Genomic DNA, 11,834 nt, shown 5'->3' on the forward strand with positions numbered 1-11,834 from the left:
ACACAGAAGGCACTGAACAGAATTGTATTCATGATATTAATAACCTCCAATAAAGGTAACCACCAGAGAAAGACAAATTAGGGAATAGGAGTGGAAGAGGGAGAGTAAAAAGAAAGAAAGAAAAAAAAAGTGTGTGAATCTGAACTTGGGAAAAGAGCAGAAAAAAAAGAAAAGAAAAAAAAGTAAGAGAGACAAGAACGATATTAAGAGAGAAAAGGGGAACAAACTATATCTGTGGGGAGTAAACTCCACTAGAACAACCACTAATCCCAGCAAATTCCAGCAACACAAGCCTGGAGATTAATACAAACTGCAACACCAACTAATATCAAGTGAGTCAAGGGAAAACAAAAGTAAAAAACAAAGCAAACAAAAGAACCAACCAAACAAAAAGAATAATCAAAACAATCTCATAAAAAAATCATAAAAATTCAATCTAATCAACATTCAAGCAAACAACAAGAAAAGCCAGAGAGAAAAATTATTTTTTTTAGGTAGCATATAGAGAGGTATGTATGGATTTGGAGCAGGGGGTTGGGAATCCTATCTAATAATAGACAGATATGCAAATTGACCATACCTCCGACACACCCACAAGCCACACCCACCATCCAATCAGAGCAAGTATGCAAATTAACCCAAACGAAGATGGCTACAGCCACAGAGAGCAAGGTTTCCTAGGTAACAGAGGAAGCCAAGCTTTCTGCCAGCCATTGCAGGCCTAATCTTCCACTCAAGCTACAAAGTTTCAATTATAGAAGGTAAACAAATTCAAACAAATGGCGGCAGAATGGAGCTTGAGAGAGCAGGCCAGGGTTGCCGCCGGCAACAGGGGAAGCAAAGCTTTCCGCACACCCTGGCCAGGCCCACCCGCTTAAGGCAACAAAGTTTCAATTATATCCCCAACACAAATGGCTTCGGGCCTCGGAGGGAGCCCCAGGCTTGGCTCTGCTCCAGGCTACAAAGTTTCAATTGTAGAAGGAAAATAAATTCTAGATACCAGGGCCTCCGCTTGCATTGCCAGGGGGCATGGCCGGCCTGCAAACCACCACAGGCCCCTCGCTCAGGCCGCCCCATGCCCCAAGGGAACCCCACCCTGATCAGGGACACCCTTCATGGCAAACCAGCTGGCCCCCACCCCTGTACCAGGCCTCTATCCTATCTAATAAAAGAGTACGATGCAGATTGATCATCACTGCAACACACAATATAGCTGCCCCCATGTGGTCAAAGATCCTGCCCCCATGTGGACACAAGATGGCCACCACAAGATGGCCAGCAGGAGAGGGCAGTTGGGGGGCACCCGGTCTGCGAGGGAGGGCAGTTGAGAGGGACCAGGCCCACAAGGGAGGGCAGTTGGAGGTGATCAACCCTCCTGTAGATGGCAGTTAGGGGTAACCAGGCCGGCAGAGGAGGGAAGTTGGGGGCAAACAGGCTGGAAGCAGAGTGGTTAGGGGGTGATCAGGCTGGCAGGCAGAAGCGGTTAGGGGCAATCAGGAAGGCAGGCAGGCAAGCAGTTGGGAGCCAGCAGTCCTGGATTGTGAGAGGGATGTTCGACTGCTCGTTTAGGCCCGATCCCTAGAATCGGACCTAAACGAGCAGTCGAACATCCCTTGAGGGGTCCCACATTGGAGATTGTACAGGCTAGGCTGAGGGACAACCCCCCTCCTTGCACGAATTTCGTGCACCGGGCCTCTAGTTAGATATATAAGTAGGGTGAAATTTTAGCAGAGGGTAAACTGAAAAAGTAGGGAAAATCCAAAGCCAGAAAGGGTTAAGATAAACAGGAGGTCAAAATGGGATAGGTTAGGAGGAGAGTGATGGCATAATGTTAGCGTTCAGATAGGGTAAAACGATTGTAAGGGAAAGATGCAAATAGAATGTAGGACACTAATCCCAAAATAAAAGAAAGAGAAAATCAAATGACATTAAAAAAAAATTAAAATAATAGTAATAATAATGCTGATTGAAAATAAAAATGTAATAATTAAAAAGGTGAAAATCGAGTGAGCAAAAAGAAAAAAATTTAGTTTCTTAAGTAAAACATGCAAAAAATGAAAATAAAAAATTAGAATAAAAAAATTTAAAAAAATTGAAAAAGGAATTTAAAATAAAAAATAGGAAACTAAAATGTGCAGTAGTGGCTGTCATTCACTTCCTCTATTATTCTGTTTGGTATGCCTGTTTCCCAGTCTGGGCGGTATTTCAGTTCAGCTTCATTCCAGGGCTCGTCAGTGTTGGAAGCCAGTCCTGCTTTTTAAGCCGGCCGTGTCTTAATTTCTCGTATTTATTTTTGATTACACCCGAGACAATTAGCGTTTCAGCTCCTGGGTGGCAGTGTTTCTGAATTGACTTCTGGGCCTCTCTAGCTTTTTTTTTTTTTTTCCCCTCTATGGCACTCACTACCTGTTTGTGGAGGTGTGCACCTCAGAGCTGCCTCTCCGATGGTCACACCCAGCTCTGCTCCCCAGGTTCCGGAAAAACAACTTCCCCTGCAGTCTTTCAGGGTTTTTCCCACCTGGGTTTTCCTATTTATTGGGCTTAGTAATCAGAGTCGGAAAGAGCCCAAGTGTGCGGACAGTGGGTCTGCACACAAGACTAAGGAGCCTGCACTCCTTTGAAAATTCTTAGTCTGACCCTCCTCGTCAGATTAAAATGAGTTGTTTTTAAGAGATCACTTCTGTTAGCAGCTCAGAGGACCCCCTTCCACATTCACGGATCACGGCAGTTCCAACTGCTGCCGATTTTTCTAGGCACAGACCTCCAGGTTCCTGCCGGTCCTGCGGCTCGCACGCTTCCCTCTCCCACCACGGGGATTAGAAACCACACCTTATTTCAGGCGAAATCTGACCTTTCCCTGGTGCAGTGAAGAGTTCCTTTGAACCGGAATGTTTGCGCCCTTTGGGGACAGATACTCTGATGCTCACAGCTGTTCAGTGTTTGCAGTTGTCGCGGAAAGTCAGGTTTCCAATAAAATCCTCCATTCCTTGCAAGATGGCACGGCGCCCCTAGGGTTTTCTATGTACAGTATCATGTCATCTGTGAATAAGGACAGTTTTACTTCTTTTCCAATTTGGATGCCTTTTATTTCTTCTTATCTGATCGCAATGGCTAGTACTTCCAGTACTATGTCAAACAGTAGTGGTGAGAGTGGGCATCCCTGTCTTGTTCCTGTTCTTAAGGAAAATGGTTTTAGTTTTTGCCCATTGAGTATGAAGTTGGCTGTAGGTTTGTCATATATGGCTTTTATTATATTGAGGTATGATCCTTCTATTCCCACCTTGCTGAGAGTGTTTATCAAGAAAGGGTGTTGGATTTTGTCAAATGCTTTTTCTGCATTGATTGATAGGATTATGTGATTTTTATCTATCAATTTGTTTATGTGATGTATCACGTTTATTGATTTTCGGATATTGTATCCATCCTTGCATCCCTGGGATAAATCCTACTTGGTCATGGTGTATGATCTTTCTGATGTACTGCTGGATCTGATTTGCTAGAATTTTGTTGATGATTTTAGCATCTATGTTCATGAGGGATATTTGCCTATAATTCTCTTTCTTTGTGTTGTCTTTATCTGGTTTTGGTATTAGGGTAATGCTGGCTTCATAGAATGAGTTTGGAAGTGTTCCTTCCTCTTGAATTTTTTGGAATAGTCTGAGGAAGATAGGTTTTAGTTCTTTCTTGAATGTTTGGCATACCTCCCCTGTGAAGCCTTCTGGCCCCGGGCTTTTGTTTTCTGGGAGTTTTTTGATGACTGCTTCAATTTCTTCCATAGTTATCAGCCTATTGAAATTTTTAGAATCTTCCTGATTGAGTTTTGGAGGGTTGTATTTTTCTAGGAATATGTCCATTTCCTCCAGGTTGTTTAGTTTGTTGGAGTAGAGTTGTTCATAGTATTTTTTTTTAACAATCCTTTGTATTTTTGTGGGTTCTGTTGTTATTTCGCCTCTTTCATTTCTGATTTTGTTTATGTGGGTCCTCTCTCTTTGCTTCTTGGTGAGCCTGGGTTCATCAATTTTGTTTATCCTTTCAAAGAACCAGCTCTTGGTTTCATTGATCCTTTGTATTGTTTTTTTGTTGTTGTTGTGTTTGTTTTTTTTTTGTCTCTATGTAATTTATTTCTGCTCTGACCTTTATTATCTCCTTCCTTCTGCCCACCATGGGCTTTTCTTGTTGCTCTCTTTCTAATTCTTTGAGTTGTAGAGTTAGATGATTTGCAGCCATTTTTTTCTTGTTTTTTGAGGTAGGCCTGTAGAGCTATAAACTTCCCTATCAGGACTGCTTTCATTGTGTCCCATAGGTTTTAGATTGTTGTGTTTTTATTGTCATTGGTTTCCAGGATATTTTTAATTTCTTCTTTGATCTCATTGGTAACCCAATCTTTATTTAATAGCATGCTATTCAGCTTCCAAGTGTTTGAGTTTTTTGGATTGTTTTTATTTTAGTTTATTTCTAATATTATGCCATTGTGGTCTGAGAAGATGCTTGGTATGAATTGAATCTTCTTGAATTTGGGGAGACTTTGCTTGTTACCCAATATGTGGTCTATTTTTGAGAATGTCCCATGTGCACTTGAGAAGAATGTGTATTTTTCATGGCCTTGGGGTGAAATGTTCTGAAGATGTCATTTAAGTCCATCTGATCTAGTGAGTCATTTAGGATTGCTGTTTCTTTGCTGATTTTTTGTCTAGAGGATTTATCCAGTGATGTCAGTGGTGTATTAAAGTCCCCTACTATGATTGTATTGTTGTGGATCTCTCCCTTGATATCTTCCAGGAGTTTTTTTAATGTATTTGGGTGCTCCTGCATTGGGTGCATATATGTGTATCAGGGTTATATCCTCTTGTTGTATTGATCCCTTTAGTATTATGAAGTGGCCTTCCTTATCTCTTATTATGACCTTCACTTTGAGGTCTATTTTGTCAGGTATAAATATTGCTACCCCAGCTTTTTTTTATTATTATTTCCATTTGCCTGAAAGAAATTTTTCCATCCCTGCACTTTCAGTCTGTGTGAGTCCCTTGTTCTGAGGTGGGTCTCTTGTAGACAGCATATTTATAAGTTGTGTTTTTTTATCCATTCAGCCACTCTTTGTCTTTTGATTGGAGCATTTAGTCCATTTCCGTTTAAACTTATTATTTAAAGGTACTTGTTTGTAGTCATTTCTATTTTTGTGCCTGTGTTCCTTCTTACCTTTTTATTTCTTCTTTTTACAGCATTCCCTTTAGCATTTCTTGCATTGCTGGCTTGTTAGTGATAAACTCCCTTAGCCTTTTTTTTTGTCTGCGAAGCTTCTGATTTCCCCTTCAATTTTGATTGATAGTCTTGCTGGATAGATTATTCTTGGATTCAGTCCTTTGCTTTGTAACACTTTGTATACCTCCTTCCATTACCTTCTAGCTTGATGTGTTTCTGTTGAGAAATCATTTGATAATCTGATGGGGGATCCTTTGTAGGTAACTCTCTGTCACTCTCTTGCAGCCTTTAAGATTTTCTCTTTGTCATTAACATTTGCCATTGTAATTATGCTGTGTCTTGGTGTGGGTCTTTTGGGATTCCTCTTCGCTGGACTCTCTGTACTAGCTAACTTTTTTCTTCCCCATATCCAGGAAGTTTTCTGTCATTATTCCTTCAAATAGATTTTCTAATCCTCGCTGCTCTTCTTGTCCTTCTGGGAGCCCTATTATACGTATGTTACTTCGTTTCATGTTGTCCCAAACCTCCCTTAGGCTCTCCTCCTGCTTTTTAATTTTTTTCTCCAGTTCCTGTTCAGATTGAGCTTGTTTCTCTACCTTATCTTCTAACTCACTAATTCGGTCCTCTGCTTCTAGTCTACTGTTGAAACCTTCCATGGTGTTTTTGATTGTAGCTATGTCACTTTTCATTTCTTCCTGACTCTTGCATAGGTTGTTGATTTTCTCATCCATCTGGTATATGAATTGTACGACCATTACTCTGAATTCTTTTTTTGTCATGTTGCATGCTTCACTTTCACTAATTTCATTTCTTGGCGATTCCTCATTTTCTTTCCTCTGGGGATTGTGTCATCTCCCAATTCTGATTATCATTGGAAGATTCAAACGTCGAGTTGCATGGGCCTGGGCCATGTGCAGTGGGAGCTTCGCACCACCCAAGTGTAACTGAATAGCTCCGTCCACTAAGACGTGTGGCTGCCGTGGGTTAGTGGGAACCAGGCTCGCCCAGGGTCTGTGTTATTGGCGTTCAGTGTGGCCTCGTGTGCGCACCTAGAATCAGGGACCCCACTTGCCCCACACTGAAACAGAGACCCCGCTGACGTGTGCTGAAAATCAGAGTCCCCTAGTGTGTGCCAGGAGTCAAAGTTCCCCTGTGCCTGCACCACGAATCGAGTATCAGAGTGTTGCTTCATGCAGCCTCACGCTGAGAATCAGGGTCCCTGTGTGCACATGCACCAAGAATTGGAGTCACTGGCTCTTAGTGTGAATGCGCTGGGAGTCAGGGATCCCAGGCGCACGCAATAAGAAACAGAGTCAAGTCACTGGTGCTCAGTGCTGCCTCCTGCCTGGAGAATCGGGGTCCCGGTCAGCTTGGGGGACTGGGTTGCACAGTAGCACTGTGTCGGCAGGACGTCCACTCCTGTGCTGTGGAAAACAGATTTCCGTGTGCGCTTGCCCAGAATCGAAGTCAGGTGGCACTTCCGCCATACTTGGGCTTTGGGTTTGGTCGCCCAATTGCATTGCAGGGAACAGATTCTCAGTCTGTGCGAGCCCAGGCTCAAATTCCTGCAGGGGCTCTGCAGGCCCTATGTGAGGGGCGGATCTAGCAGTTCCTATGGTGCTGCTGCAGGCCTGTGGGGAGGGGGATGGGCTCTGTGACTCACAGAAATCTGCAGCTGGGATGTCTGGATTCTTGGTGTCTGTGGGTCTGCAGCTGTGGTCGCAGGTCTCTGTCCCCAGTGGCTGCAGGGTCCTGGTTTGCATCTGAGACCAGACTGGGTGGTGCTGAGGCCAGGATCCTAATCTCAAGCAGCTGTTTCTCAAGATGGCTTGGTCTCTGTGCCCGCACTGGCCACCCCGGAGTGTCCGCGTTGGGAGTGGGACTCCACTGCCTAAGACTGCCCAGTTTGGCAGCCCTTTGGAAGACCTGCAGCATCTAACTGTCCCTAGCTCATACACACACACACACACACACACACACACACACACACACACACACGTCTACACACTCCTCTATCGCTCCCTCACTCTCTCACACTCTCTCCCTTCCTACCTTCCTACCGGTCGCCATCTTCCAACCTCCATCACATTATTTTTTTAATATATTTTTTATTGATTTCAGAGAGAGGAAGGGAGGGGGAGAGAGAAACATCAATGATGAGAGAGAATCATTGATCGGCTACCTCCTGCACACCCCCTACTGGGGATGGAGCTCTCAATAGGCATGTGCCCTGACTAGGAATCATGAACTCCTGGTTCATGAATCAATGATCAACTACTGTGCTATACCAGCTGGGGTGTGTCATATTATTTGATCCACATAACACCCTAATGAGATAGAGCAAGGATTATTGTATCTCTTCCTTGAATTTAGAAAGTTAACCATCAACAGCCAAATAAATGTTTGCTGAATTGAATAGAACTCAAATTGACCCCATTGTAGGTGACCTCAGACAAGTCAGGACACCTCTTTGGGCCAACTGTAAAATGGTAAGGTTGGATGGGATGATTGGTAAAGCCCCTTCCAGTTCAGACACTGGAGTCATTTTGTGATTTTACTAATGAACAAATTCTAAGTCTTGGATTATTGTAGACTCAGGGACTCGGGAGTCCTGGCTATGAGATGGTAGATCTTAGGGTAGGATGTAGTGGTCTTGACCCAAACCCTTCTTCTCCTGGATCCTGGGGTTGGGTTGGTGAGCACACATACACCCCCAGAGTAAAGTACACCCTCCTCATCACTTTTGTCTGAGGTGGGAAGGGGCTGACGCCTGGGCTGACACTCTTTCCTTTCCCCACAGGCTGTCTACAAGGCCTGGCTGTGCTCAGAATACTTCAGCGTGACCCATCAGGAATGCCAGCGGTGGGTGCCCTGCAAGCAGTACTGCCTGGAGGTGCAGACCCGGTGCCCCTTTATGCTCCCTGACAATGAAGAAATGGTGTATGGAGGGCTCCCTGGCTTTATCTGTACAGGTAAAGGCAGGGCACTGTGGAGGAGGGAGGAGGCTGGGGCCCAGGGAAGCACCAGGTCTGGGGTGTGGTAGCAGGGAGAACAACAGGGAAGTCAGGTTAGAAGAAGGTAAGTGGCTGGAGGAGCGAGCAATGAGGTCCCCAAGTTGGGATAAGGGCGAGTGGAATAGGGGCAGAGAGTAGAGTGGTCCTCTCTATCCAAATCATGCCCATCCAGGTAGTTATCCCAGAGAAATGATCTGGAGTCCCTGGGAGAGAAGACTCCAGAAAAGGAAAGTGGTAAGGGGCAGGGGGAAAGGTGTCTTGAGCATGGCTACCTGAGAAGTCAGTCCCAGCTTTGAAAAGCTCATCTCTAGAAAAGGCCTAGGCCTTATCCCCTTGAGCACCCCACCACACCTTCCTTATCCATTGGCAGGGTTGCTGGATACTTCACCAAAGCGGCTGGAAAGCAAGTGCTGTGACGTGCAGTGGGTCTCCTGTGAGTCGGAAAAGAAGAAGTTCAAGGAGTCTGAGGCCCCCAAAACTCACCACCAGCAATTCCACCACTCCTATTTCCACCACTACCACCAACAGTACCGCCACTACCATCCCCGCCATGACCCCCCAGGCCATATCAGCCACAAGCCCTCCCTGCTGCCGGTCTCTGGGGACTCCCGCCTCAGCCCCAGCAGGATCCGGCTCTATGTCCTTGTTCTCATGCTCCTCCATACCATGGTGTCCTTCTCCAGCAACCAGAGTGGTGGGGGACTGGGGCTGGAGGCACTGCCTGCCCTAGATGAGGGCCTGACTCTGGAAGAGTGACAGCAGGGAGGGAGGACAGACCTCCACCACACACTGACATCAGCTCCAGCTCCCCCAGGGGCAGGGGGATGGGGCTCCTCCCATGGGAGATATAGGACCAGGTGGGGGATGGGGGAAATGAGGGACTACACATGGTCCCCAGCCTACTCCCACTCCAAAAGCAGCTCCATCAGAATGGCCAGAGGGCCCCGGGAGCTGCAAAACTCATCCAGGAGAAGGCAGGAGCAGCAGGCGCCCCATCCTAGGCCCCATTTATGGGGTTCAGCAAACAAAGTGGGGACTGGCATTGTCCACCCCTGCTGAGAGCCCTGACCCCAGGGAAGGAGGCTGCTAGCCCAGCCTTGGCCCTGCAGGGAATGTTGGGGGGCCCAGAGGGGAGAAGCTCTTTCACCCCTTCACATTCCTTTTGTTGCCAAGATCCTTAATTCCCTTCTGCCCATACCCCTACAGGCAACGGCAGACGCAGACGGTGCAGTGGCCCTCCTCCAGTGCACCTTGGCCCACATGAGACCACAATAGGGAAGTGCCAGGCTGGGAGATGAGGTGCGCACAGTCACAGCTGGGTCAGGACTGCCCTCAAACTTCCCCACAACCCTAGGCAATGAGGGGTAGGAATGGGGTGCAGAATGAGTGGTGAGAGAGTGGGGATAGGGAAGAGGGAGAGGAGAGTTGTAGGCAGAGGGCTTAGAGAGATGGCTAAATGGGTTATTGCTATCAGGCTTTGGGTAGATGGATGATCAGTGTTGAGGCAGGTTCAAGGACAGCTCCCCAAATCAAAAAGGGTTGTATAAGGAGCCCTGTGGGGGGAAATTGCAGGAAATGGGTTGTTGGGCCTTGAAGCAGAAGGCTGAGGTCACATGGTCAGACTGCCGCTGTCTGGAGGGCCATATCTTACAGAAGGTGCACATACTCCCAAGGGCCGCTCTTGCCCTGGAGATCTTAGCCTTGGGGACAAAGACATTTCCATTTCTGATCTCCATGGGGAGGAGGGACTTAAGCCCAAGTGGGTCAGGCCTGGCCTGGGTCCCCATACTCCCCCATCTTGCCCTAGCCCAGGCCTCCATGAAGGAGAATCTGGTGGCATTGCCCCAGAGCTTTCCAGAGATGAGCCCCATCCCTTCCCTGTCCCCATCCCCAGCCTACCAAAGAGTATTCATCTCTTCCCATTCCTGACCCCATGATATACTATTCCAATAGTGAAACAACCAGACTCCTCCTCACCCTGTGGCGGGTCCGCTGATCCAGCCACCCTTGCTCCTTGCTGGAGAACATCTAGAAACTGGCAAAAAGGACCCACTGAATAAAGAGAATGTGCTGTCATCTGTTGGCTGACAGACTTGAACTATTTAGCCAGGTTAGAGGGCTGAGTGAGAGAAGAGGCATCAAGAGCCCTTTGGGGGCCATTAGCCTTGTGCTGATCTCTTGGGAGTGGGAGACCACATTGCCTGGGACATCTCAAAGCCAACAGGAAGCCAGAACTGTCTGGAACAAGCCCAGCAGCTTTGGTGCCAGAAGACCCTGTGTCCTAGGATGTGATGCTAGTGAATTAAGGGGATGGGTAGCCGTGGAGCCACATTAGGTAAAACCAAGAAGGGAATCGAGAGGGGACAGCTGAAATTGGTTGGCTAGGGGATAAATGGGAGACTTCCCTTGTAGAGAAGGAATCATTCTAGGGCCTCAAATGTGTCCCATATAGACTTCATGAGACTGGGAAGTCCTTCCCTACCAGTTTTTTCATTTCTCATAGCGTGCCCCCTCCCCCTACCCATATGCCCTGCCCACACACTCCCCTGTTTGGCCCTCAGCACTTTGGGCCTAGCCACATACCCCATCCCTAGAGTGCTCTTTTCAGCTGGGGAGGGAAAGAGGTGCTGGCTCCTTTCCAGAGATGCTTATGTCGACATGAGAGACCCTAGGTACTGCCTTCTAACTCCTGCATCCTCAGGAGGGGAAAAGGGGACTGGGAAGTAAAGGGGGACCTTAGGGCCCTAGGGAATGGACCCTTGGAGACTCCCATCCTCTCTTCCCCCTCACCAAGTGCCCAGGAGACCCCTGGCTCAGACCAGCCCAGGGCCTTGCCCGGTGGCAGGGGAAAGGGGCACCTCACTCCACCTCAAAGTCATTTGATTGTCCCTATCCACCCCACCACCCAGATACTACCCCTCAAGCTGCCCTGCCCTCCGCCACAGGCAGCAGAGCTGGACAGCTTTCTTACGCCATTTTCTACACTGTGCTTCATGAGTAGGACTTTCTTGCACTAGTTTCTATGACTTGGGTCTCCAAGCTGGATTCCTAGTAGTCCCCTGTCCCTTCCTCCCTCACCTGGCTATGATTCAGTTGTCTCCCTTCCCCTACCTCTGTGTTTCAGTGAGAGTCTGTATGTGTACTGCTTTCTGTTTTGTTGCATTGTGGGGCAGAGGCCTCTCTGCTCTTGTTTAACCCCATAAAGAAATAAATTGTAAGACTTGATGATAACCCTCCCTTCATGGCTGTGTTCTGTGGAATCAAGTGCTATCAGAGGAAAAAGTATATGGCTTGGGGAGGAGGTGGGACAAGAGGTTGCTGACACTGTGCCTGGCTCCTTGATGGCTCATGTGAGGGGCCGAGGAGGGAGGCAAACTCTGTAGTAGGCCATTATAGACAAGGAATCACAAACTCAACCTCCTGCAGGGATCAGGTAGCCCAGCCAGGGGTGAAGTGCAGACCCCAGCATTGTGAGTGGTGATGAATACAGGGCACTGCAGGCTACACAGCAGCTGAGGCCCAAGGTTGTCTTTGGGAATGTGGGCCCAATGTTGCCAGATCTCATTCTTTAGGGGAAATCAGGACTCAGGGTTTTTACGTGAAGCCCTCTAATTTCTAAAT

The 11,834-nt window shown here is 47.3% G+C and overlaps 1 protein-coding gene across 1 annotated transcript in view; it reads left to right on the forward strand.

Moving 5' to 3' along the window:
- The window catches only part of NALF2 (NALCN channel auxiliary factor 2), a 39,701-nt gene extending 28,257 nt beyond the window's left edge, over positions 1–11,444 (forward strand). Inside the window, exons 2-3 of the mRNA XM_008155953.3 lie at positions 8,000–8,171; positions 8,584–11,444. Of these exons, the coding sequence (XP_008154175.1) occupies positions 8,000–8,171; positions 8,584–8,969 (558 nt within the window). The 3' untranslated portion in view covers positions 8,970–11,444. The remainder of the gene's footprint in view (positions 1–7,999; positions 8,172–8,583) is intronic.
- Positions 11,445–11,834: the final 390 nt, after the last annotated feature.

This window comes from Eptesicus fuscus, chromosome 1 (assembly GCF_027574615.1).
Source record: "Eptesicus fuscus isolate TK198812 chromosome 1, DD_ASM_mEF_20220401, whole genome shotgun sequence".
NCBI lineage: Eukaryota > Metazoa > Chordata > Mammalia > Chiroptera > Vespertilionidae > Eptesicus > Eptesicus fuscus.